At 28.9% G+C, this 25,099-nt stretch overlaps 6 protein-coding genes across 17 annotated transcripts; 4 read left to right on the forward strand and 2 right to left on the reverse strand.

Moving 5' to 3' along the window:
- Positions 1–208: 208 nt before the first annotated feature.
- Positions 209–1,421, forward strand: LOC122537686 (LITAF domain-containing protein). 4 transcript variants are annotated; one of them, XM_043671065.1, is made up of 4 exons: positions 209–268; positions 752–892; positions 1,000–1,156; positions 1,242–1,421. In XM_043671065.1, the coding sequence occupies exons 2-4, from the start codon at positions 778–780 to the stop codon at positions 1,345–1,347; spliced, it is 378 nt and encodes a 125-aa protein (XP_043527000.1). In that variant the 5' UTR covers positions 209–268; positions 752–777; the 3' UTR covers positions 1,348–1,421. The 4 variants fall into 4 exon arrangements, with proteins under 4 accessions (XP_043527000.1, XP_043526999.1, XP_043527001.1 ...); XM_043671064.1 differs by having other exon boundaries at positions 221–296; XM_043671066.1 differs by having other exon boundaries at positions 255–298; positions 755–892.
- Positions 1,422–2,793: 1,372 nt separating this feature from the next.
- Positions 2,794–6,839, forward strand: LOC122537690 (pyruvate dehydrogenase phosphatase regulatory subunit, mitochondrial). 5 transcript variants are annotated; one of them, XM_043671074.1, is made up of 15 exons: positions 2,796–3,040; positions 3,132–3,273; positions 3,338–3,550; positions 3,615–3,778; positions 3,870–4,033; positions 4,125–4,308; positions 4,377–4,582; positions 4,655–4,970; positions 5,097–5,254; positions 5,321–5,469; positions 5,541–5,748; positions 5,807–5,896; positions 5,983–6,162; positions 6,251–6,451; positions 6,556–6,839. In XM_043671074.1, exons 2-15 carry the CDS (start codon positions 3,200–3,202, stop codon positions 6,763–6,765), a joined length of 2,517 nt encoding a protein of 838 aa, XP_043527009.1. In that variant the 5' UTR covers positions 2,796–3,040; positions 3,132–3,199; the 3' UTR covers positions 6,766–6,839. The 5 variants fall into 5 exon arrangements, with proteins under 5 accessions (XP_043527007.1, XP_043527006.1, XP_043527009.1 ...); XM_043671072.1 differs by having other exon boundaries at positions 2,794–3,273; positions 6,537–6,725; XM_043671071.1 differs by having other exon boundaries at positions 2,795–3,273; positions 4,377–4,584; positions 4,669–4,970.
- Positions 6,840–6,890: 51 nt separating this feature from the next.
- Positions 6,891–16,582, reverse strand: LOC122537688 (CCR4-NOT transcription complex subunit 1). Of its 2 annotated transcripts, none has more exons than XM_043671069.1 (14): positions 16,186–16,582; positions 15,421–15,633; positions 14,835–15,269; positions 14,451–14,747; positions 13,431–14,374; positions 13,195–13,348; positions 12,128–13,129; positions 10,415–12,052; positions 10,081–10,344; positions 9,798–10,015; positions 9,512–9,718; positions 9,266–9,386; positions 7,654–9,182; positions 6,891–7,584 (listed from the first exon to the last, which is right to left on the reverse strand). In XM_043671069.1, the coding sequence occupies exons 1-14, from the start codon at positions 16,285–16,287 to the stop codon at positions 7,506–7,508; spliced, it is 7,203 nt and encodes a 2,400-aa protein (XP_043527004.1). In that variant the 5' UTR covers positions 16,288–16,582; the 3' UTR covers positions 6,891–7,505. The 2 variants fall into 2 exon arrangements, with proteins under 2 accessions (XP_043527004.1, XP_043527003.1); XM_043671068.1 differs by having other exon boundaries at positions 9,260–9,386.
- A 491-nt stretch (positions 16,583–17,073) lies between these two features.
- On the forward strand, positions 17,074–19,391 carry LOC122537685 (putative RNA polymerase II subunit B1 CTD phosphatase RPAP2; the record flags this gene model as incomplete). The annotated part of the gene is made up of 6 exons (XM_043671062.1): positions 17,074–17,227; positions 17,329–17,443; positions 17,507–18,694; positions 18,751–18,911; positions 18,993–19,163; positions 19,232–19,391. Coding segments are annotated over exons 1-6 (1,857 nt in total), but the record flags the coding sequence as incomplete, so codon positions are not given.
- Positions 19,392–19,517: 126 nt separating this feature from the next.
- On the reverse strand, positions 19,518–22,734 carry LOC122537692 (negative elongation factor B). 2 transcript variants are annotated; one of them, XM_043671079.1, is made up of 8 exons: positions 22,616–22,734; positions 21,285–21,922; positions 21,038–21,205; positions 20,818–20,943; positions 20,462–20,731; positions 20,106–20,390; positions 19,829–20,029; positions 19,518–19,727 (listed from the first exon to the last, which is right to left on the reverse strand). In XM_043671079.1, exons 2-8 carry the CDS (start codon positions 21,891–21,893, stop codon positions 19,566–19,568), a joined length of 1,821 nt encoding a protein of 606 aa, XP_043527014.1. In that variant the 5' UTR covers positions 21,894–21,922; positions 22,616–22,734; the 3' UTR covers positions 19,518–19,565. The 2 variants fall into 2 exon arrangements, with proteins under 2 accessions (XP_043527014.1, XP_043527013.1); XM_043671078.1 differs by lacking the exon at positions 22,616–22,734 and having other exon boundaries at positions 21,285–22,178.
- LOC122537693 (coiled-coil domain-containing protein 102A) lies at positions 22,409–25,051 on the forward strand. Of its 3 annotated transcripts, XM_043671082.1 has the most exons (8): positions 22,413–22,724; positions 22,946–23,294; positions 23,409–23,670; positions 23,746–23,971; positions 24,053–24,262; positions 24,347–24,594; positions 24,699–24,784; positions 24,854–25,049. In XM_043671082.1, exons 1-8 carry the CDS (start codon positions 22,617–22,619, stop codon positions 24,874–24,876), a joined length of 1,512 nt encoding a protein of 503 aa, XP_043527017.1. In that variant the 5' UTR covers positions 22,413–22,616; the 3' UTR covers positions 24,877–25,049. The 3 variants fall into 3 exon arrangements, with proteins under 3 accessions (XP_043527016.1, XP_043527015.1, XP_043527017.1); XM_043671080.1 differs by having other exon boundaries at positions 22,412–22,724; positions 22,946–23,670; positions 24,854–25,051; XM_043671081.1 differs by lacking the exon at positions 24,854–25,049 and having other exon boundaries at positions 22,409–22,724; positions 22,946–23,670; positions 24,669–24,784.
- Positions 25,052–25,099: the final 48 nt, after the last annotated feature.

Here is a 25,099-nt window from a genome sequence, read left to right on the forward strand (position 1 = left end):
AGTTCTTTTTTATTTATACATTTAAATTGTTTATTGATTATTGATTAATTAATTTTGATAAAAAAAAGATTAAAAGGTAATATTTGAATTTGAAAATTTTAAATAATCGATTTCAGTTTCATGGAATGTTCATGAAACTCTTATCCTGCCATCTGTACATATACGTAGGAATATTTGTTACTTTTTTCATGTTTATACTTCAAACCTATTAAAATTATACACATGGATCATATATTTAGAAATTACTCATACATTGTTTAAATAATTAGTAAGTAATTTATAATTGTTTTATTAAGGTAGGAGAAACTTTCGTGTATCATATATTCATACAAATATTAGTAAAGGATTATCATGACGTTAATTCAAATAAGTTGGAATTCTAGTTGTGACATATTTCGTAATTAGTTTATTGATATTAAAAATACTATTATTATTATTATTATTGTTTATAATGAATAATTTCAATTTCTAATATAACGTAGTATTTAGATTATATGTTTAATAATTCTATAAGGTAAATTGTTTTATTATTATCAATTTTATTATATGATGATATTTTCATAATTATTTATTTAACATTTTCAATTATTTCTATAATGGGTATTGTACAAAATTATTCTTTTATTTTGTTTATATTTTGTTACAATATAATGCAAATGTTGAATTATTTTCATCTCAATATAATTAAAAATATGGATTAATACTACTGTTACTTCTTTATACATTGTTATATAATTGTGTTTAATTATAGATAATACTACTTATAAATAATACATCATGTACAAAAGTGGACCACCACCACCTTATGAATCACCTCCATATGCACCACCTGGTTATTCACAAACAGTAGGTGGTGTACCACCTGCTAGTCCTTTTACATCTGCAGAAACTTGTATGTCTTATTCTCATCTTTTATTATAATAAAGTTTATAACTTTACTAATTAATTAAAAAATTAATGAAATTAATGAAATTTACAAAATATAGTGTTCTTTTATAGATGCAAACGGACCAACTATAGTAACAACAATTGTTCCACTTGGACCAGGATCAACACACACAATTTGTCCACATTGTCATGCAGAAATAGATACTACAACTAAAACAGAACCTGGCATGATTGCCTATATATCTGGAGTTGTAATTGCGCTAATGGGGTACTTATAAAAATACTTTTCAATTAGCAAATTAATATCTTCTGAATATTTTTTATGACCTTATTTCTTGTATCATGTTTAACAGATGTTGGTTGGGATGCTGTTTGATTCCATGCTGTATTGATGAATGTATGGATGTTCATCATAGTTGCCCTAACTGTAAAGCTTATCTGGGACGTTATAGGAGATAAAGTAACACAATAATAGTATCTATTGCATTTCACTTTGAAACCATTTGAAAGTTGCATTATATATATATATATATGTATATGTATATATACATATATATATATATGAATAATTTTTAATTTTTATATTTGAAATATAAAATTTTTAATCTTTATGTTTAACAAATATTTGCAATGTTCAAAATTAGCTTTAAATATTTTTCACATGAAAATTTGATGTATACAATGCACAATGTAAGATTGCACATAATATTAAATGAAACAGTTCCTAAAAATCAACTTATTTATTGTGCTTTTAAACATTTTGATTACAAAATTAAAAAAACTATAAAACAATTAAGCCGAAGTACAAAATAAGTGCAAAATTTATTAACAATTTCGTTTATAATAGAAATTATACAATATAAATTTTCATATACAACATATACACAAAATTACTTCTATCTGAAATGATATTAAAGATTTTGCTGGATATATAAATATTATACACAATACTTCTTTATCTAACATTAGTTGTTACTGCAAGTATTGTTAAAAATCTATTTTTCTAAATTGTTACAACTGACAAACTTACACAATTTATATCTGTTTTTATGAAGTTTCATATATATATATATATATATATATATATATATATATACACACACACTACATTGTTATTCATATATATATATATATATATATATATATATATATATATATATATAAAATGTATATATGAATAAATATATATATGAATATATATATATGAATAATAATGTAGTATTGAAAATAACTATTTTGGAAATGATGTGCACTGCTGTTTTTTTTATAACACAAAAATTTGTATAGCTTTAAATAAAAATAAATACTTTGTAATATGTATAACAGAAAAATTACATTTTCAAAATAAAATATCAATTAATTATGGTATTATGAAATAAAGTTAATGTTCTGTAAATTATATTCTTTTCTCATTTTTATTGTACCCTTATGGAATAGTACAAATGAACATGAAATGTTTACAAATTAAGTTTAAGATAATTACATATTTAAGATAACAATTTTTATTTATTTTTTAATTCTGAAAATTAGTTTCTCCATAAATACACAGTAGGCTTGGTTCAGATGAAAAATAAATTTTAAATGTTTTATGTTTTTAATATAATATATATATGGTTTTAATGTTATACTAAATAACATTGATACTATAATTGACAATATAAAGTATTTAAATTGTATCCTGCATGAATAAAATTATAATACTAAACAAAATGAATTTATTTCAATAAATAATCTTTATTATTTTTGGTATACAAATTTTCAGTATACAATAATTAAAATTGTAATCTAGATAAATTTGAAATTTATTTAATATGATAATAGTTAATCATTTTCATATTAAATGTATTAATGTAAAATTAATGCATTTTGTCTATATATATAATATATACAAACTTATAAGAACATGTGATATTTATTAAAGATCGAGTTTATTTTGAACTTCTTTGAATTAGACATTAATACAATTAACAACTGGAAACAAAAAGTGAGGTTATAGTACAAGTGAACAATTTGTCTTTTGCGGTCTATAACCTTAAGAGAAATGCGGTCATCTATAAACATATACATTTAGATCGTTTCTATATGAAAATTTATAAAATACATTAAATTTTTATCTATATATATTATAACAATGTGGCATCATTGTAAATTGGTTTGTAATAAATTTGCAACAAAATGGAATAACATCGTTTTTTATTATTACAATAAAAGAATAAGACATTGTAGTTCAAAATCTACTGTAGAACCAAATGAAGATGTTGATGATCCACTTCCTAAGGAAGCAAAAGTTGTTATATGTGGAGGTGGTGTTATGGGTGGTGCAGTTGCTTACCATCTTTCACTTCTGGGATTAGGATCTCAAACTGTTATTGTAGAAAATGGCAGGTATGAAAAAATATTTCATAAAAACGTATTTTCAATAAAATATATTTACTCTGTTTAAATTTAGATTAGGTGGTGGAACAACCTGGCACACATCAGGATTAGTAGGAGCTTTTAAACCAAGTTTAGCACAAGTTAAGCTTGCTCAAGATAGCATATCATTATATAAAGAATTAGAAGAAAAAGGCTTATCAACAGGATGGAAACAATGTGGCAGTCTTTCTTTGGCACGCACAAGAGATCGTATGACAGTATTCAGAAGAATGAAAGCACAATCTATGTGAGTCAATTATTATTAACTTTAATAATGTATATTAATTAAATATATACCATGATACTTTTAGATCTCGCAACATTGAATGTCATTTGATTACACCAAAACAAATACAAGAAATATGTCCATTATTACGAATAGATGACTTAGTTGGTGGATTATGGATCCCAGGAGATGGGGTGGGAGATCCATATCAAATTTGTTTAACATTAATAGAAGAAGCAAAAAAGAAAGGTACTTGTGATTTTTGTAGAAAGTAAAACTAAGAAAATATATTTAATTTCATGTTGTGATTAGTTTGCAAAATAACTTTTAATAATTGTAGGTGTTAAAGTATTTGAAAATTGTAAAGTTACTAAAATTATTACACAAAATGATACAATTGAAGCTGTAGAAACAACACATGGTACTATTGAATGTGAACATTTTGTCAATTGTGCTGGATTTTGGGCACGTAATGTAGGAAAATTAAGTGAACCATATGTAAAGGTTATTAAATATTTTCTTTTATTTATTTTTATTGACAAATAAAGAATATAATTTTTATAAATAATTTTAATTATATATATTTTACTTTTAGGTACCTCTTCATCCAGTAGAACATTATTATTTGCATACAAAATTAATTGATGGTTTAGATCCTATGACCCCAGTTATAAGAGATTTAGATGGATATATTTATTTTCGAGAAAATAATGGAAGTTTTTTGGCCGGTGGTTTTGAACCAGTAGCAAAACCAGCATTTGAAGATGGGACAATACCTGGTTAGTTATAAATTTTTATTTATCACTGATCTTATATAGATTTAAATGTGCAATCAATTTTAATTTAGAAGGTACAGAACAAAGATTTTTACCAGAAGATTGGGACCATTTTCATATTTTGCTTGAACAAATGCTTTATAGAATCCCAAGTTTAGGAAATGCAGTTTTAGAGAAATTATGTAATGGTCCTGAAGCATTTTCTCCAGATTGTAAATGGATAGTTGGTGAAGCACCAGAAATACGTAATTATTATATTGCTGCTGGTATGAAAACGGTAAGTTAACTTAGCTTGTGAGAAATAATGCTTGTAAAATGAAAGATATATATAAAAGTATAATTTCCATAGGTGGGCATATCAGCGGCTGGTGGAGTTGGTCGAGCAACTGCAGAATTAATTGTTAACGGCTCGACATCTTTAGATATGTACGAATTAGACGTATCACGTTTTTTGGGACTTCATAACAACCGTAAATTCTTACGCGATCGAGTAAAAGAAGTTCCTGGTACGCATTATGCTTTACAATATCCACATCATGAATTTAAGACTGGTAGGAATTTAAGAATGTCTCCAATTTATCCAAAACTTCGAGAAGCTGGAGCTATATTTGGTCAAGTAATGGGGTATGAGCGACCATCCTGGTTTCAGTTAGATGATGATAATGGTAAGTTTACTAAGTTATAAAGGGTAAGTTATAAAGACTGACATAAAAATCTAAAATTTTTATTAGTATATCCATATTGTAAAAAAAGAAACTGGATTTTATTATACAGATTACTTTGCTACACAGATTTAGAGACAATTGATGGATTTCAAAGATGTAAGATAGCATATACAAATACGTTTAGTAAACCACCGTGGTTTGAAGCGGTTTCAAATGAATATGCAGCATGTCGTGAAACAATTGGACTGAGTGATTATTCTTCTTTCACTAAAATTGATTTATGGGTATGTTGCATTATTATAAATAATGTAATGAATATATTATATCAAATAATTTATATATTGTTTCAGTCAAATGGAATGGAAGTAGTTGACTTTTTACAATATTTATGTTCCAATGATGTCGATGTACCAGTAGGAGGTATTATTCATACAGGTCTACAAAATCATCGTGGAGGCTATGAAAATGATTGTAGTTTAGCACGTATTGCTCCTAATCAGTAAGTTTAACATTTACAATTCTGATGAAATATAGTTATACATATAATGTATATTTCTTTTGATATTTAAGTTATATGATGATTGCACCTACTATACAACAAACTCGATGCAAGCATTGGATTAATCGTCATTTACCTATAGATGGTTCTGTAGCAGTATCTGATGTAACATCAGCATATACAGCAATTTGTATTATGGGTCCTGCTACCAGGCAATTATTATCAGAATTAACAGATACTGATTTAAATCCCAAAAACTTTCCATTTTTTACTTTTAAGGTAATTATTATTTATTAAGTAAATATTGTCGATTATTATGTACTCATTGCTTTAAAAGGAATTAGATGTTGGTCTTGCTAATGGTATACGCACAATGAATCTAACTCATACTGGAGAACTTGGCTATGTTTTATATATTCCAAATGAAGTAAGTATTTTAAATTTTATAAGAAATATCTTCCAAATTTAATTTAATTTTACATTACTACTGATACATGTATTATGAATTTGTAGTTTGCGTTGCACATTTATACAAGACTAATAGATGCTGGAGCTAAATATGGGATAAAACACGCTGGTTATTATGCAACTCGAGCTTTACGAGTTGAAAAATTTTATGCATTTTGGGGTCAAGATTTAGATACTTTTACTACTCCTTTGGAATGTGGACGAACTTGGAGAGTAAAATTAGATGTAGATATTTCTATAAATATTTCTAATTTACATAATTTATATATTAAAATTTAATTGAAACAATGTTTTAAAAATATATATTTAATAGAAAGGAGTGAATTTTATTGGAAGAGATGCGCTTCTAAAACAACGTGAAGAAGGTGTAAAACGAAAATATGTACAATTATTATTAAATGATCACGATCCTGAGTTAGACACATGGTGTTGGGGTAGTGAACCTATTTTTAGAAATGGAAAATATTGTGGAATGACAACTACTACAGGTTACGGATTTACATTTAAAAAGCAGGTATGAATTCAAATTTATATAACTATAAAGCTTTGAACAATTGCAGAAACATATGAAACATACAAATATTACATTTTTAAAATAGTTAATAAATTTTTATTTAGGTTTGTCTTGGATTTGTTCAAAATTTTGATTCACAAGGACGCCCACAAGAAGTAACAAATGAATATATATTATCAGGAGATTACGAAGTAGATGTAGCAGGAATAAAATTTCCTGCAAAATGTCATTTACATAGTCCTAATCTACCAACAAAATTTCCAGACAAGGAAAGGGATTCTTACCATGCAACACGTGATCATCAAGTTATTTAACTCTGACAATATAAATTTTGAATTATGTATAAATAATGTATATAAAGTTTAATAAATTATTTAATAAGTGACAATTATAAATTAGTTATATATTTCATATAAAGCAAAGGATCATGTAAACCAGATTTTAATTAATCAGCTTTATCTTTTTTTATAGCTACAATTCTTAAAAAATTACATCAATGTATACTAATAATTATATACTATATTACAGATTTTCAAATGCACCATACATTCTGCAAGTACTCCCTAAATGACTTACATAGCACAACATATTAATTTTGGTACTGATTCAGTATACCACTTACTCATAATATACATCTATATTCAATTTAACCTATAAAAATTCACTATTATTTCTTGAACACCCTTGTCTTGACTTCCTCTTCTTCATTATGATACGAATTATACTGACATTTGTGCTATAATATTACAATGTCATGGTAACACACTGTTTCAAATACACTGTTCGAAAGACACGTTTTGTGAGGTTGAATGTTCGTTGCTTTCTGATCGATGCAACAATATTTTTATTAAAATATTAACATAATAATAGTCTCACTTATTCTAACTCAATTGATACACTTAATATACGATTATTCAATATTTATCCATCAAAAGTTAAGTCCAAAGTATAGTACATCTATTCGTACATTAACAATTTTTTACACGCGACTCATTATTTATGCTCTTTTTTTTTTTACTGTACACAAATCGACAATGAAAAATAAAGCGTCCTATCACTCTGGGATCTCCGGTTCCGGAGTAGGCTGTACTTGTTTTTGAACCATACATGATCGAGCTATCGACTCGAATAATCTGAAACAATACAAATTAAAAAATAAATAACGAACAATTAATGTTATTAACATGTTATTGATAACTTACTTTTCAATTTCTGGTGCACAATGAACAAATTCATGCGTCCAGAATTTGTATGTTGGATTTTTAATAAGCTCAACAAAAGTAATGAGAAGACCCCATGGATGCGGTCTATTTACAATAAGTCTTTCAAGAAGAACTCTCGTAATTTGTTCTTGTATCGCTTCTGTATTAGCTTCAGCAAATAAATATAGAAGAGTACAACTGAAGTAATGTGTATGGCTGTTAGGATACCGCAACTGATTTGCAATTGCATTTACGAATAAATAACGACCTTCTGTATCAAGATCTACTGCTAAGTTTTGAAATATATCCATATGTGCAGAATGCGCGATAGTAGACATATTAGGAGTATGTCCCTTACTGCGAATAAAAGCTATAGCTTGTGTTCCAACGTAAAGTACTAAAGCATTCATTAATTGAATATTGTAGCGAACACCAGCTTCTTGAGACACTTGTAAATTGCTGCGCAATTCAGAAAGAAAAGTAACTGGAGCACGCGCTTTTAAATATGAATCAAGTTCTTTCTTGAAACTTAATGGTTGTATCATAGACGCAAAATTTGTCAATACTCGAGGGGCGTGTGCTATTTCTTGTAGCATATCAACTTTTAAATTCGGTGTAAATGGATCAGGCAACCGCATATTTCTTGGATATGCACTTAAAATAAGATTTTTCATCTGTATGCAATTAGGTGGAATTACATCACAAAATCCATAGTGATAATCACAAAGAAATTCAGGAAAATCATGTAATAAAACTAATAGTACTCTAAGAGTTCCTTTGTATAATAAAGTAACAGGCTTTGCAAGTTCAGCATTTCGAAGGTATGGTGCAAGGTACTTGAAGAGATCAATTAAAAGTTGCGCGTACATGCCCCAACATTTTTGTTGTGGTGTAATCGCAAGCATACGCCCAATAAAAACTCTGTGTGAAACTAACTCTAGCCAAGCATAACAAAATCCTGAAGCTTTGGCTGGTCTAAGTATATGTAGCGTATGACAGAAAGCAGTTAATACTTGATAATTTACTGCTTCCAATACAGGTTCAGGAGCACAAAGTTCCAAGAAAAGCATAATAAAAATTCTATGATAGGGCAGTTGTTGAAAATCAGTTCCTCGTAATTCATGATCTTGTAGCAATACACCAGCAACGATTCCCAAAACTTTGTTTAGTAAATTAATTTTCGTATGAGTATTTGTACTGTCACCAGAATGTTTCACCAAAAGTGCGACCAAACGAACAAAAGCATCCAACGAATGGAAACATTTCGCACGAACAACAGATGGTGCAGCAGTTGTTTCAGCTAAAGCACGATAACACAGATCAACACACATTTGAGTACTCAGTTTAAAGAATCTTGTTATGAGATCGTCTGTTTTAAGGATCCCATGAATGTTCATTTGATGAACAAACATTCCGAAAGCTTTTGTGGGGTCACGAGCATGCGTTGGATTATGATGCATTGACACCCATTCACGTAACAAATATTCTGTTTTTTCCATTAATCCAGGTGGATCATCAAAGTCACGTGCCTGTAAAAAATAAACAACATAAATTGTACATACAAACGTGTGTTCTTAATGCCTTAAGATTGGCAGAATTTACTTACTCTCACCTGTAGAATTCCAGAATGTATATGCGCTGTAGGACCAGCAGGAGCTCTATCTGCTAATACTCCTGGATCATGATTTGCGCGCAATGATTCTATGAGACTTGTAAGTCTAAATAGTAAAATCCTAAAAAGAATATAAATTTAATTTCAATTAATTATAAAACTAATTATTTTATTAAGTATTAAGTATAAAACTAATTATTTCACTAAGTATTATATTAAGTAGTATATTATATAATTATTACTTACCCCTCAGGTGGTGCTCTGTGATGAGCTATTCTGGCAAGTATTTCAATTGTGTGAAATAGATCAGATTCGGTAACATGTGTAGTTTGTCTCTCATCAATTAAATAAAGTTGCACCAACTGCATAGCAAATGCTGTTGCCATAGCATTTCCAGAATCTATAGCTTGAGCCAAAGCTAAATCATATTGTGGAAGATTAATTAAATGAGACCTAAAAGCAATAGTAATTATTTACATTTCATTATCCCAATAAATAATGATTTAATAATATAACATGAAAAATAAAATACCTGATAAGATAATCAACAGCTTCGAAGTTGTATCGAAACTCTTCTCTACACTCTGTTAAACAGCGAGTAACATGTTTATTTGTCCATTGCATGCCATAAGCACGTGGATCTTGAAGGCATTTCAGAATGCGCAAATGTAGTTCTCTATACCGTACTATAATTTGTGAATCTATTACATCGCTAGTAATTGTAGGACCATCTAATAAACCTTCTACAGCCTAAAATTTGGGATATATAGATTGTAAATCATATACTTAAGTACATATATCTTACAATAACTTACTTTTTTAAGTAATGTCATAGCAGCGCCTGCGTCTCTTGATCTTCGTGTTAAGATAATAGACTCTAAGAGACTATGGAGAGCAGCATGTTGTGGAGGAGGTGCAGCAGGACCCATTGCAGCAAGTAGTACTTCGACTTCAGCTGCAAGTTTTTCTAACATAGCTCCAACTTCATCATTACTCACAGCTGCTGCATATGCAGCGACTTGTTGTGCTGTAGCTACTGCCATTGCTGGATTAGCAGCAAATGCAGTTACTGTAGGTTCCTTTAAAAAAAAGTATTGTAAATAAACAATATTGTAGAAAAGTTACAATAATACGACACAAAATGCATACTGTAACTGGTTTTGGCATTAATAAAGCTTGTGTGTCTCGTTCAGATAATGGTAAGAATCCTGGAATATTTCTTGCAAATTCTTCATAAACAGCCATTTGTTGTGGAGTCACTCCGCCAATTTTTAATCTTATTTGTTCAGGCATTCTTTCAGCTTGATATTTAAGTAACGGATCGCAATATCTTCTTCCTTCTTGCCGCGCAATTTTTCGTAATTCAATTTCATTCAACAGACGTTTATCCATTTCAGGAATTGCTTTTTCAATAGCTGTTTTTTGTACAAATGCACAAGCAAGTTCCATATTATCAGCAGCTACTACATTAGCTGCTTGTTCTGCAAGTTCTTTTTGTTGTGGAGTTGTACCCATCATTGCAGTTAGAAAAGCTTGTTTTAAATTTGTACTAATTGACGCCAAAACTTGATCACGGCAAGTAATCATAGCCATTCCAGCAGTTAAATTACGAACCATATGTCTTGCAGCTGTTCTCATTCGAACTTCTTCTGGATCTAACGCAAAGTCTTTTCTCACAATTTGCTCACTAGTAGTTAGAGCTATTTTAATCGATCGATCAACTACAGGATGAATCCACTCCTGAATTGCCCTTTCAACAGCTGGACGAACAAACTGTTTTAAATGTGGATGCGTTTGAAACAATGGTAAATTATTATTAATAGTGATATGCTGAGAAATATTAGCAATTCCTGTTACAGATATATCCATATAATTAAAACGTGGTTCTGGTGGACCAGTAGGTAAAGATGGTGTTGTATTTGCTGGAGCCGTTTGTGGAACAATAGTTCCGGTTGTAGTAGGTCCCACTAATTCCTCAATAGGACCTTGAGTTTGTTGCTGACTGTTGTTTGATTCAGATTTTTTATTAGGATGTGATAGCTGGTATTCTAAATTTCGTAGTTTTTCTGGGTCTTTTAAATAAAGCGCAGGTTTCAATTCACCTACGTCGATACTTAAATTTTTGCACAATACTTCTATTTCGAATTTTAGATTTAGTTTCAGATCGGGTTCCTGGTGTAGTTCTGCTAATACATTCATAATTGCCATTGTCCAAGGATTAGGTGGACGAAAAACACGACTTTTTGCACAACTTTCAAGAACCTTAGCAACAAATGGAACGACATAAAGAAGTTCTTGTTGACCTTTGTGATATGCTTCAACAAGTAAACTTTTTAGATCTATATCAATGTGCAAAATAGGTTTATTTCTGCCAAGAGTTAACATCCCTAGCCAGTGACCTAAATTTTTTAAAAGTGAGCGATCTGAAAAATTCGCTATTCCTTTATCACTCCGTAATAAAACCTTTATGTTTCTAAATGTTTCTCTAGTAACCATTTTATACACTTCTGGTAATTTCAAACAGTCTAGAAAATTTGAATATAAGGCATGGAAATTTAATTCTATGCTTGCACGTTTCATTACTAAATACTGAGCCATCCAAGGCCAATATTCTTCCGTTACAATTTCTCGAATTTCGTCACATTTTTGTTGTAAATTAAGTTGACTAAGATTATTGAAGATAAATGCTGTTTTATCTTGTAAAGCCTCTGGCGGTGTCGTAATTTTTTCTTCTTTATCTGTTGCTACTAATAACGTGTCAATGTTTGTTGCATTAGCAATAGAAGGCTAAAATTAAAGAAAAACGATTATAAATAACAATAACAGTACATTACATAGTTCTGAAATTCATATTTTACTTACTCTGGCTGAGAGAGAAGTTGTTGGAGTTGTGGATGATTTCGCTTGAGTAGTACTTGTCGTTATTGTTGTTGTTGTAATAGTTTTATATGGTGTAGTAACTGGTGCCAGCATAGCTGCTAAAGTTTTTGGGAGGACTGGACCTTGAGGTCTTGTGGGAGGCTCCTGCCCCTGTAATCCATATTCTATATACTCAATTAAATGTGGTGGGAACTCACTAAAATGTTGAATTGCCCTGACGTGCTCACAATATGTTTGGTAGTCTTTTAAACGACTCTTGAATCGATCCAGAGCTGTTATGCCAAAGTAATACATCTTGCTGCCTTCTGGTTTCCTTAGTGCATCCAATACAAATCTCAGAGCTAATCCAAGCGTCATGTAACTATTAATTAATCCTCTTTCAATAATTCCTCCGAATAATTGTGCCGTAATTTGCAACTCTTTGTCTGGGTATTGAGGAAAAAATCGGTATTCCTCAAATAAGTTTCGCAACATACAGTTGAATACTTCTCTCTCTCTTTTACTACCAGAATCTTGAAATTTTTTTAACATATCAAGAACTTCATCGATGGATAATGTAGGATGTGGAGGATGATTATATATACGCTGAAAGTAACTATTTGCTTCATCTTCAATTTCTTTGGAAACATTTTGTGCCATATCCGGAAATAAGTTTGATGTTTCAGGTATTCTTGCTTTTTCAATGCCTGTTGGTGGTCCAAGTCGTCCTAGTCCTCCGATTGTTGTACTTCCAGGTAAAACAGATGGCCCTTGTGTACCAACTGGTCCTGAATGTAATTGTGAAGATAATGGTAACATTGGAAATGGACTTGGAGAAGGTCCCATGAGACGAGAAGGAGAACCAGGTGCTGATACTAAAGGTCCAAGTGCACCTGGTAAATTAAACGCAGAACTACTTGGTGGACCAAGACTAGAACCCAAACCCATGGATGCAAGACTCGAACTTAAATTTCCAAGTGGATCCACTTGTTTTGAAGAAAATAGCTACAAAATTAAAGAAAATATATTTTAGTGTACAAATAAATATAAAAAATTGTTACTTTCAGTACCTGTCCTCCCAAAGTTGCTGGATTAAAAGGTTCCAATCCACGATGTCGTAAGACTCCTGGTGGGGGAGGTCTACTCATTGTATTTTTACTTAACATTAGACTACAGTTTTGTACCATTGTCATTATTGCCTCTGAACATTCTTGAGATACACTTCTGTTCAAAAAAAAGGAAGATTTAATAATAAAGAAATATTATTTACATTAAAAATATTTAAAACGAAAATAATGAAACCTACCCAGCACATACTTGCAAACAAGCAAGCATTGTTGTCAGTGTTTCTTGTGGGAGTTGACTTGCTTTCGGCACTGTAAGATCTTCCTTAATACCAGGTCCCATTACTTGAGGACAACGTCTTTGCAAAAACTTTACACAAGCAGTGACAAAAACTTCTCCTTGTTCTCTGATTTTATCAGTCAACCATTTTTCTAATTTTAAATATTCTCTTCTTGAAGCCAAACAGGCTAGGTCAATAACAAATGGATATGACTGAGCAGTTAATAAATGAGTTAATGCTTTGAGATCTTGGGCAACATCAAGAATACGAGATAGTCTTGTCTGATCATGATCTCCACGTATATACCATTCTGCCATAGCATGCATAATAATAGATTTTATTTTAACTGTATTTCCATGCCATGCATGATGCAAAATAACAGCCGAGTTTGGATGATTTCCAAGAAAAATAGGCATTAATGTACTAAGTAATTCTTGTCTGAGTATAGTAATAGGAGCACTGATTTGTAATAATGCTAATACAAGAACATCAGGGCAGTGTTGAATCGGCCATTTAAAGATTTCTTGAACTGGTCCATATAGTCCTCTTTCTGCCATATGTAAAAGTAATTCTACTACATTTAACGATCTCCAAGTTTGTGCTTCCTTACTATCACTTTCTGGCGCTGCTTTCAATACATCAACAGTTACAGAATGATATGGATAATCAGCAAAGCAAAATATATCAGGGCATTTTAAAATTTGTTGTACTAAAGAAAACTGTCCTTCTATATTATCCCAATGACGATAAAAAAGTTCTACGGGAAACATATCTGGAGGATATCCTTGATGTTGCAATCCTAACCTTAAACCTGTGATCAACAAATTCAATCCTTGCCTATCTTTGATGACAAATTCTGCATGATCTAGTTTAACTATTACTTCATTCCAAGATAATGTTGATTGCTGCAATTAACAATAAAATTTAATACTTAACATATGAAATTGTTAAATACTTCCAATGTTAGTTACCAATGCTTACAATTTCTTTTAAAGCCTGAACAAAAACTTCAACATTCCATGTAGTAGGAGCAACATTATCATTTGATTTTTCCTTATTTGCATCTTGTGTAGCTCCTGAATTACCCCAAAATGATTGTAATCCACCAGCATCATCAAGACTACTACAACTACGTGCCATATGAGCTAAAACTCTTGCTGCACATGCTGGAGATATTTCTCGAGCTCCTAAACCAGCTAAGGCCGACCGACATTCTTCAACACTGCTAGTAAATCCATATCCTAATTCCATAATCAATTCTACTAGAGAATTACCATCCTATAATGCAAATGTTACATGTATTAAAAGGTTTTTAATATATATACATATACAACATGTAAATTACTATTTTTCTATGTATATTACCATTTGATTAACAGCCATGTTTAATTCAATTTTGGCTTGCGGAGTTTCCCCGTTGTCTGGGTACAAGAGTGGTGCTAGCACCACTGGTACCACCTCACGGGGAAAATCGCGCCTTAAATTCTTGAGAAATTTTTCTTTTGCTTCAGATGAAAGGCCAAATTGATTGGCTGAATGGAAAGCTTGAGATAATATAAGATGAAGAACTTCAGGTAATGAATCGTGTAATCCTTCTTCGTGATGCCTATTGCTCGTTTCAGAATTAATGTAATTCTTTATCAGTTCAGGCAGCTGTTTCTGTACGTGTTCTAAAGCTAATGTACGAATTTCAATATTCTCAGAATGCAGTAATGCAATCGCAAATGCAACTTCTTGTACCAGAGTTAAGCCAAGTACCTTTTTCAAACGTAAAAAAAACTTTGATGATGGATTTAAAGTCTGAAAGATAAAGTTAAAATTAACAAAAATTGTTTGTTTTAAGAAGATGTGTAACATAAAATAACACTTAATGTATATCAATCTACATATGTATGCATATATACATATACCGACTTTAGTAATCTTAACCTAAATAAAAAATAAAATAAACCTTTTGTTGATGAAATGGATGGTCTATAGCAAAGCACAGATTAGAAATAAAAGAAGGTTTGCTAAGAAGATTAGTACACTCTTGTTTTAGAAGTTGCACTTGAAAGTAATCTTTCGCACTTGATTCTGGTGGTTCTCCTGTGGAAAAGTCAATGCACGAGAGTAAAGAGCGCAGCAAATGTCTGTCTGCCTCCAAACCCTTCCACTGCACCAGCTATAATAATACAACAATAAATATTAGTATAATGAACTATAACACATAAAATACGTATATAAGTATAAATATATTACACATGACCTTTACGACATTATTATGTATTCAGTAATAAAAATAAAACAGAAAAGACAATAGTACATTTCAAAATAGCTTCGAACAAAATAAGTATTTTACAACTATTATATAACTGAAATATTCTTATTTCTAGCATTTTAAAAATGAGCGTTGAAAAATATACAGAGTTTCGTCGTTCGAAATAATACGTTGGAACACATACAAATTACGAAAAGAGGCTAAGTTCAAGATGTATTTTATGCCGCGTGAATATTCAATTGCCAATAATTATAAAACAAATCTATTAATTTGTATATAAGTACACGTTTATGTTTGTTTAATAAAAGCGTTTCCTTCAATAAACAAAATTAGATTAAATTTGTAATAATATTCGCGAAGCATATTGCGTTGTTTCGAGGACGGCGTGTGATGAACAGAAGGTGGAAGGGGTGGGCATAAAAGATGTAACAGTACAACAGGTTTTTTTCTACTTACAACTGATATTTCTTGGCAGCTGTCTCGAAAATTTTTCTTATTTAATGTGGCAACCAAATAACTGATCTGTGACAAAGTAAAAGACAACGAGTCCAGGTTCATAGTTCCATGAATACGACCTCGAAAGCTTCAAACGTGTTTGAAGCTTTCTTCGGTATCCACGAATTGCCTCCCCGGATTCTCTCCTCGTTAAAAGCATGAAAACTACATTGGCACAGTCCTGCGACCAACATCGGGATTAATATTTTGAAATACAATTTCAAACCAACGTCATGGCGAGCACAACAAGATAATACTGAAAACGTAACACTACTCCAAGATCACACCACACAGCCAGTCACACTCTACTGGTCTCTCTTTTTCCATCTACTTCGGTAGACTTCTACCTCTACAAGACAGCCGGTTGTGAGTTTCCTTAAATCGTCACCAGAGAGCATTAACGTTCGTTCGAATTAAAATTTATTATATTTTCGTATATTTTGTATTACTAGCGTTTACATCGTTTTAATAAATTTCTCTATGTATCTTATCATAAAATGTATGTGAATTTAATTTTTTTATTTTAGAATCATACACAATTACGAAAATAATTAAATTTATTTAGACTTCAATTAATTGTAGGCAGGTTGGCCAATTTTAGTAATTTTATCATTTTACTAAAAAAGATAAATACATTATGTTCATTTGCTAAAATATCTCAAGATAATGATAAAATTATAAATTCTTAATCATATCGATTAGTACATGAAATAAAAAATAGTAATAATTCTTAATAATATAAATGATCTTAATGTAAATAATAATACATAAAAGTGTTAAACTTTATTTGATTTATAATATAATTTGATTTTAATATAATTTGGTTATTTTTTTTATTACTTTTTTCAGACATGTCTTTCCTTCCTATATAACATATTTAATATCATACAGGAGTGGATTACGATAGATGTAGTTTTTACGAAAATAAATATTATTTAAAAATGGAAACATCCACTATTAAAACAGGAACATTTGAAAAAAAAAAAGTAAAAAAGAAAATGAGGTGAGACAAATTTTGCATAAAATTTATATTTTAAATTTATATATTTTAAATATAATCTAAACATAATATACATTATCTAATTTATTACACTTTTATTCAAGTAAAACACAAATTCAATTAGCAATAATTAAAAAGAAAGAATGTGATGCTAAAGCTCTCACAATTGTCGAACAGCTTTTAGAACCAAAAATAGATTCTCAGTGGCTTTTATCTAATGTAAGTAATTTTAAATGTTTAAATAATTTAACATTTACTTTAAATAGTTATCAATTTTTATAGTTGAAATACATTAACAAGAGTCATATGGAAGATGTAATTGAAGAAAGAGCTATAATTAAATTATGTGGCTACATACTATGTAATAATGCATTAACAACAATAATTGATCAACGGTATCATATATCAACAAAAAAGAACAAGGTTTATGATATAACACGACGTAAAAATTTTTGTAGTTCACATTGTTATGGAGCTTCTAATTATCTTTTAAAACAAATGTTCACAAGTCCTCTGTGGTTAAGAGATAAAGAGGAAATACCAGAATTTAGAATACTATCAAACAAAAATAAATTAAAAGAAAATATACTTGGAGATGAAATTTATGTGAGTGATATAAAAATGGTATTAAATGATGAAAACGCAGATGAACATATAAAAGATAACAAAATATGCAAAAGATTAGATAGCATACTTCTCAGTAAATCTTCAGAAGCTATTACACATGATGAGTACATAGCAAAAATATCTCAAACAGATAATGAAAATATACAAGCAAACAGTATTATTGAAAAATTTGATATTTTAAAAGAATTTTCAAAAAGTAATGATGAGAAATCTGCCAATGTGAAAAAATCATCTAATTCAGAAAATAAAGATAGTACTATTAAAAACTACATAAATGATAAGACTGTTAAAAAAATATGTATCTTAAAAGATAATACCTTACAAAATTGTATAGTAACTCAAAGCATTACAAATGCAAATAATGATATTGTACCTTTCAATGAAGATAAATATCAAAATATAGAAAATGAAGAACAAAATGAATTATTGGAAACATTAGAAATAAAGTGTAATACAACTATTATAAAAAATGATATTATTACTAATAATAAAGATTCTGTACAGAAAGTAAAACAAAATAAAAATAAAAGATATGAACAAATAAATTTTGTTAAAGAAAATCAGTCAAATAAATTTTATAATCTTGCAATTCATATTGAACACAATGTAAGGAAATGGATTACTGAAGATACTATTTCTTTATTATCAGGAGAAAAACATATTAAAAATCAATTGTTAGAAAATATAGCTCAGCGTGACAGATATTTACATCTATGTAAAAAATTAAATAAATTGCAATTAGAAGATGAAAAATATGATCGTTTAGGTTTAATAACAAATACTTTGAAACCATTACCTCATTTATCTGTGCTTCGAGAAGAAGGAGAAAAAGTGGAATTAAAAGTTAGTAGAATGTAACTTAAAAAATAACGAACTTTTAATGTACATATTATTTTTAGGTTCGGGCATTTTATAAAGGAAGTATGATTATAGAAAATCATAAAAATATTACAGAAGTTGCTCATCAGAATAATGATTTTAGTCCAATATTACCTTTAACAGATGCACATGCATCTAAAATACTTCGACGTAGAATATTTTTAGATAAACTTAATAGAATGTAATATGATTTTTTATGTTTTTTAAATAATTTTAATTTATAATTTTATAAATATTCATACTTTGTTTTTTTTAATTATAGATTACCAGATTTACTATGTGCTTTAGCTGTTAATAAATTACCACAATATACATATAACAATGCAAAAAATACTTTAATTAAGGCATTAGTTAATACTTTCTCATTATCTGCTGCAAATGTTATTTTTAAAACAGCTGAATGGACTCTTGTGGGTCTTATTATTATTAAAATGTAAGTATTGCATTATGTAAATATATAATTATTATGAAAGTACTAATGTTTTAATAAATTTTATGTAGGTTGAGTATGATAGATCCAGAGTTAAAATTTGTATTGTCAACCAAACAAGCAACAATGTATATTTCAATGATTTTGATGTCATATAAGTTAGATTCAAATTATTTAGACAGATTAGTAATGGAATTAATTAATATGGATATATCAGATATAGATAATACTATAAATATTAATGTAGCTTAAATTATGTATATTTGTATTTTTTAAACATTATATATTATGTTAAAAATATATATTGTCATTTATTGATTAATATAAGTGAGACAAAAATATATAAAATTTTTTTTATTGTAATTAAAATTATTTGATCATATTTTACAAAACATTATATTATGTTTATAATGAACAAGTTGGTGTAGGTACACCAGTAAGAGGAGACGATTGACATTCAAGTCCTAATGTATCCATTTGTGTTGTTGTTGTTAATTGATCCTCTGTGGAACGATTTCCAATTTTATCACGTAAAGCTTCATAAAGATTGTGTACTGCTTCATTATGCTTAAATTATGAACAATTATTATTAAATTACTACAGTTATGAAGCTGTTACATAGCTATAGTATAGTAAATTTTTTTTTTTTTAATAAAAAAATATTTTACCTGACTAGTTGGTTGAAGTGCTTTCATCAGCGTATGAAGACGAGTTGGCGGTAATTTTAAATGAATGTACCAAAGTAATTTTAGTAAATGTCTTGTGACATTATCTCTGCCTAATCCGGCTAAGAAAAATTCGTCAAAAATAACTGTACAGAATGATTCATTAGGAAATTCTTCAGCCATATTTAATATTAATAAAGATACCTGTAAAATTATATACATTTATAGTAACATATTATATTACTAATGATTCTGTAAAATTTAAATAACCAATACTCACTAAAGTGTGTAAAAAGGGATCTTCAAATGCACGTTGTGCTTGACAATTTGGTAAAGTAGCTAATACTCTCATTAAACCTCTAGCATCACCTCTTCCTCTTCCTATTCCACCACCACCTCCTACATGTAATGCATAATACATGGCTAACACTGCAGCAACTCCTGAAAGTTGTGCATATGCTTGACAAGCATCAGGAGGAGGACCAGAATGTTCTATTATAGCAATTGCACTTTCTCTCTCATCAGGTGGAAGTTTACAATTTAATTGTCTTATTTGGTCATCTACCTAAAATATAAATTGCTAATTATCATGTTTGGTCAAAATTATGTTATTATATACAGTTCATAAAGATTTACCATTAAAGACATAAGAGCAGGTAAAAATTTTGTGACAACTTGGCTATCCAGTTTTGGTTCTTTAAAATCTTGTGAATCAATCATTTGCCAAGCAGATAAACCTAATGCAAGCATTCTGAGTAACAGAACGAGAACTGCATTTTCTCTAGGCAATGATTCACCATTTATCAAATGAAGTGCAATTTTAATTGCACTACTAGCAAGAAAATTTACTGCATATGGATCACATAATATCATGCTTAAATCACCTAGTACTTGTTCTTGACCTCTCTATAAAAAATTATAGATTATTTTACTTTTCTATGAATAAATAAATAAATACTATTGTTAAGTGTAAATTTAGTTTTATTACATACTTTAATACTATCCAAAAAGCCTTGTAATTCCCGGGACCTTTTAATGTCAACATTTTTTTCTCTAATACATGCATCAAGGCACCAAGTAAATTTATGACATGGGTCAACAGAAATTATATCTTGTACCTAAATATTTAACATTTAACAATATATAACATTTAACAATAACAATTTATTTTATATAATATTATATAAATAATTTAATGTAATATAAACTCACCTCTAAATCATGTAAGGCCATTAATAGTTCTGCTCTTAATGTACAATAATGTATATTTTTTGTACGTAAAAATAAAGTTCTTAAAAATTGTAAAACCATGTCATATAATTTTACACTATGTCCAATCATATGTGCTAGTTTTTGTACTACTTCACCTTGTCTCCTTACCTAAATATATAAATTATATAAGTTTAAAATTTTCTCTTATACATATACACATATTTATGTATTTATAAGATTAATATACCTTGGGAGAAGGCATAAAAAAAAGACTATTTAAGTTTCGATGATCAAATAGTATTTGTTCTTTCTCAATGATATATCGGCTAAATAATGGAGAAACTTCATCTCCAAATAAACTCTGATTATCTTTCCAAATTTGACGCTTAACTTCGGTATCTGCATCATTATATAATTCCTTTTCTCTAACAAGTATTCGTAAATATTTATCTTCTATGTGTGGTGTATTTCTTAGAATACACATTACAATTGGTCTTAGTGCTGCAACTCTTACAGCTGGGAAACTTTTAGATAATAATTCTTTCAGTCTTTTGTCACCTGTAGAACTTTTATCTGCCCTTTCTGCTCCAATTTCATTGATTCTTTTTACTAATTTTTCCCTTAATTCTTCAAGAACTGAGGCATGGAAATCTAATCTTCTTACTCCATGAAGATCAAGTAAAGGTAACATTGGACGTAATGATGGTAGTAAAATACCATTTTCTAGTTGAAATTCTTCAATTGCTTTTAATGGATCTGTACAACTTGTTAAAGCATCTCTTAAAAAGCCTTGTCCAGGTATACCAAGATCATCTAAACCATTTCCAATCTCACAACTATTTTTTGCAGTATTCATTGTTGTTTTATCACCTTGTATGGGGATATCTTTATAAAAATGAATGCAGAATTATAATATATTATACAATTTAATAAATCTCTCAATAATTTAAATATATAATTTAATAATTTGCTTCATAATGTACAAAGAATCATTGCTAAATATTTTTCATTTTTAATTAATCTTATCAAATTTTTTGTTTTATGTAAAATTTTGTATTTTGTAAATCTTAAATCTAAAATGATCAGTTCATATATTGTCACATTACGGTATTACAATGAATTTAGCAATGTTACATTCATTATATTGTGTACATACACAGATATTTATTTTAGGTTACTTTTGGATATTTTCTATTTGTCGCATGTAAGAAATTTATATTATTTTTTTTTTACAATTTTAATTTCAATTTCTTATTCAATTTGAACCAAATGTGAATATATCTATTTATTCTATTTTTTTTTCACAAAACATATATAGGTGCACATGTGTACATATGTTTATGTATAATACAAATGTCAGCTTAGACGAATATATGTGACGTATAAAGATCAAAATTATTCAAGAATTGTATTTAGATTATTAGTATCTTGTATCATTTAGTATCATCTAATACGATGTAAATTAAAGTATAAATAAGATGTGAGAATTGTCTATAAATGTGCAGTGATTCAATTCGAAAAGCAATATACACGATTTAAAATACAGCCGTTCATAAAAAGAATAGCAGTTTAGGTTACCATGGCACAATCAACAGCTAGTGGAACGTCTTCTCGACGATATATCAGAGAGCACGATGTTAATGCATCTTCATCACGATATGGGGATAGTGAATGGGAAACTAAAGAGGTAATAATTAAAATTTGTTACTTTTATCTCTGAATTATTATAATTTGTTTTTGTTACTTTGTATAAAAAATAAATTGTATAACTATGAAAACGTAAAAGTATTTTAGTACAAGTAATAACAATAATTAGTTACATTTGTTTTAACAATAAGATAATATTCAATTAAGATAATATTCAAATAAGATAATATTCAATAAACTTTCCACTTATAACATTTTTAGGCTTTACGACAAAGAGAACTCGAAGAAGCAAGAGCAAGAGCTGCTCAAATGGAAAAAACAATGAGATGGTGGTCAGATTGTACTGCTAACTGGCGAGAAAAATGGAGTAAAGTACGTAATGAAAGAAATATGGCAAGAGAAGAAGCAAAAATGCTTAGAGCAAAATTGGAAATAGCAGTGAAAGATGCTAATAGTTATAAACACGAATGTCAAGAACTTGAGTTACAGAATGAGCAATTAAAAAAAGAAATGGAAAAAATACATATGATATTGTTAAAACACGCTGGACAATTTGATCAACAAATTTTTACAGTTTTAGAATCAGATCCACAATTAAGAAATACATTAGGTATAGATGAATTATTGAAGTTCTACAATAATGTTGAACAAACTGAAAGTGTAAATTCTAAAAAAAATTTACTTACTTGTAAAGTTTCTCTTGATGAATCTAATATTTGCTTAGGAAGTCATAATATTTTACCAGATAGAGATATTGAAGAATATGTGTTACAAGGTGCTGTGCCAAAACATGCTGTAGAATTATATAAGGAGAGTCCTCTTAATTCATTAGACAAAGATATTGTGAGATTAGCAGATTCTAATTCTGTAGAAGATAACACAGAAAACAATCTGCAGACATGTACAGATGAATCGTATACACAAAAAATAATATTACTCCAACATAAATTGGATGAAGCTACAAAAACTATTTCTATAGAAAGAGAGTAAGAATACAAAATTATTATTTATTAATATTTTTAACTTCAATTTACTGAATTAATTAAAATTTTTAATAATAGAGAAAAAAATTCTTTACATCGCGGTCTGGAAAAATTAAAAACAGAAATAATACAAGTAAGAAAACAGTATGAAGAATTAGAGGAAAGTAAAGCCGACGTTACAAGAGAACTGCTTGAATTAAGAGATCGTTTTCAACTTGAGCTTAGTGATGTACAAGCTGGTATAGTCGATGAAGCTTCAAGTAGAGAAGGAATGAATCGTCGTCTATGTGAACTTAGAACTGAAGTAAATTTTATAAATATAAATATAAAAATGTATTTAAAACTTTTAATATGTTTGTAACTATATATAATTATATGATTTTAGTTAGAAAAACTTCAAGCAGAAAATGCAGCCGAATGGGGAAAACGAGAACGTTTGGAGACAGAAAAAATTTCCTTAGAACGTGAAAATAAGCAACTTCGTAATGAATTAAATGATTTACAAGAAAGGATAGAGTCTCGACGATCACGTCCAGTTTCCACATCAGATAGTGATACAAGACAATTACATCAAGAATTTCTAGTTAGGAATGTGGTTTGTACCATGCATTAATATTTTAGTTTGAAAACAATATATATTTAGTATATAATTATACTAATTTAATTAAATAATTGTTAGACATTATTGAAAAAATCTTTAGAAGAAAAAACAACAGAACTTTCACATGCTATGAGAAGATCAGAACAATATGAAGCAGAAGTAAAGAGAGTTAGAGCAAGAGTAGAGGAATTGAAAAAAGAATTAGCTGCAGTTCAAGATGAACTAGATACTGCAACTAATAGTGTTCGTAAATTGCAACGAGCAAATGAAGATCTTTTAGAACAATTAGAATCAGCTAATGTACAACTGGAACATTTTCGAAATAGGTAAATATAGCAGCAACATTTATAATAATAATATTATTATATTATATATCTATATTTTTTAAATTAAATTATAGAACTCATATTGACAATTAATTTGTTATCAGTACCGATTCTTATCCTGTAGACGTGGGAATAGGAGAAAATCTCGAAGAAAAATTATGTATAGTCAATGATGACAAGTTAACAAATGGTAAGTTTAGTATATTGATTTTCGTATCACTTTAATAAATTTAATTAAATTTTATAAATATTATTTCAGAATATGAACCACAGCAAGCCTAGTATTCACTCATCTTAATAATAGTGTTAAATTAATTCAAATTAATTCGAATGATAAAACTTGGAATGTGGAAAAGAGTTTTTCCTACATTTTTCATAATGTATACACCAGTCAATGTAGCAATATTTTTCAATTGTAAAAATTCTGATAAATGTATAAGTAGTACTAATTTATTTAATAATTGAGATTAAATAATGGAATATCATTGCCTATTTCAGTTATCAC

This window comes from Frieseomelitta varia, unplaced genomic scaffold (assembly GCF_011392965.1).
Source record: "Frieseomelitta varia isolate USP_RPSP 00005682 unplaced genomic scaffold, Fvar_1.2 scaffold_924, whole genome shotgun sequence".
In the NCBI taxonomy this organism is placed as follows: Eukaryota; Metazoa; Arthropoda; class Insecta; order Hymenoptera; family Apidae; genus Frieseomelitta; species Frieseomelitta varia.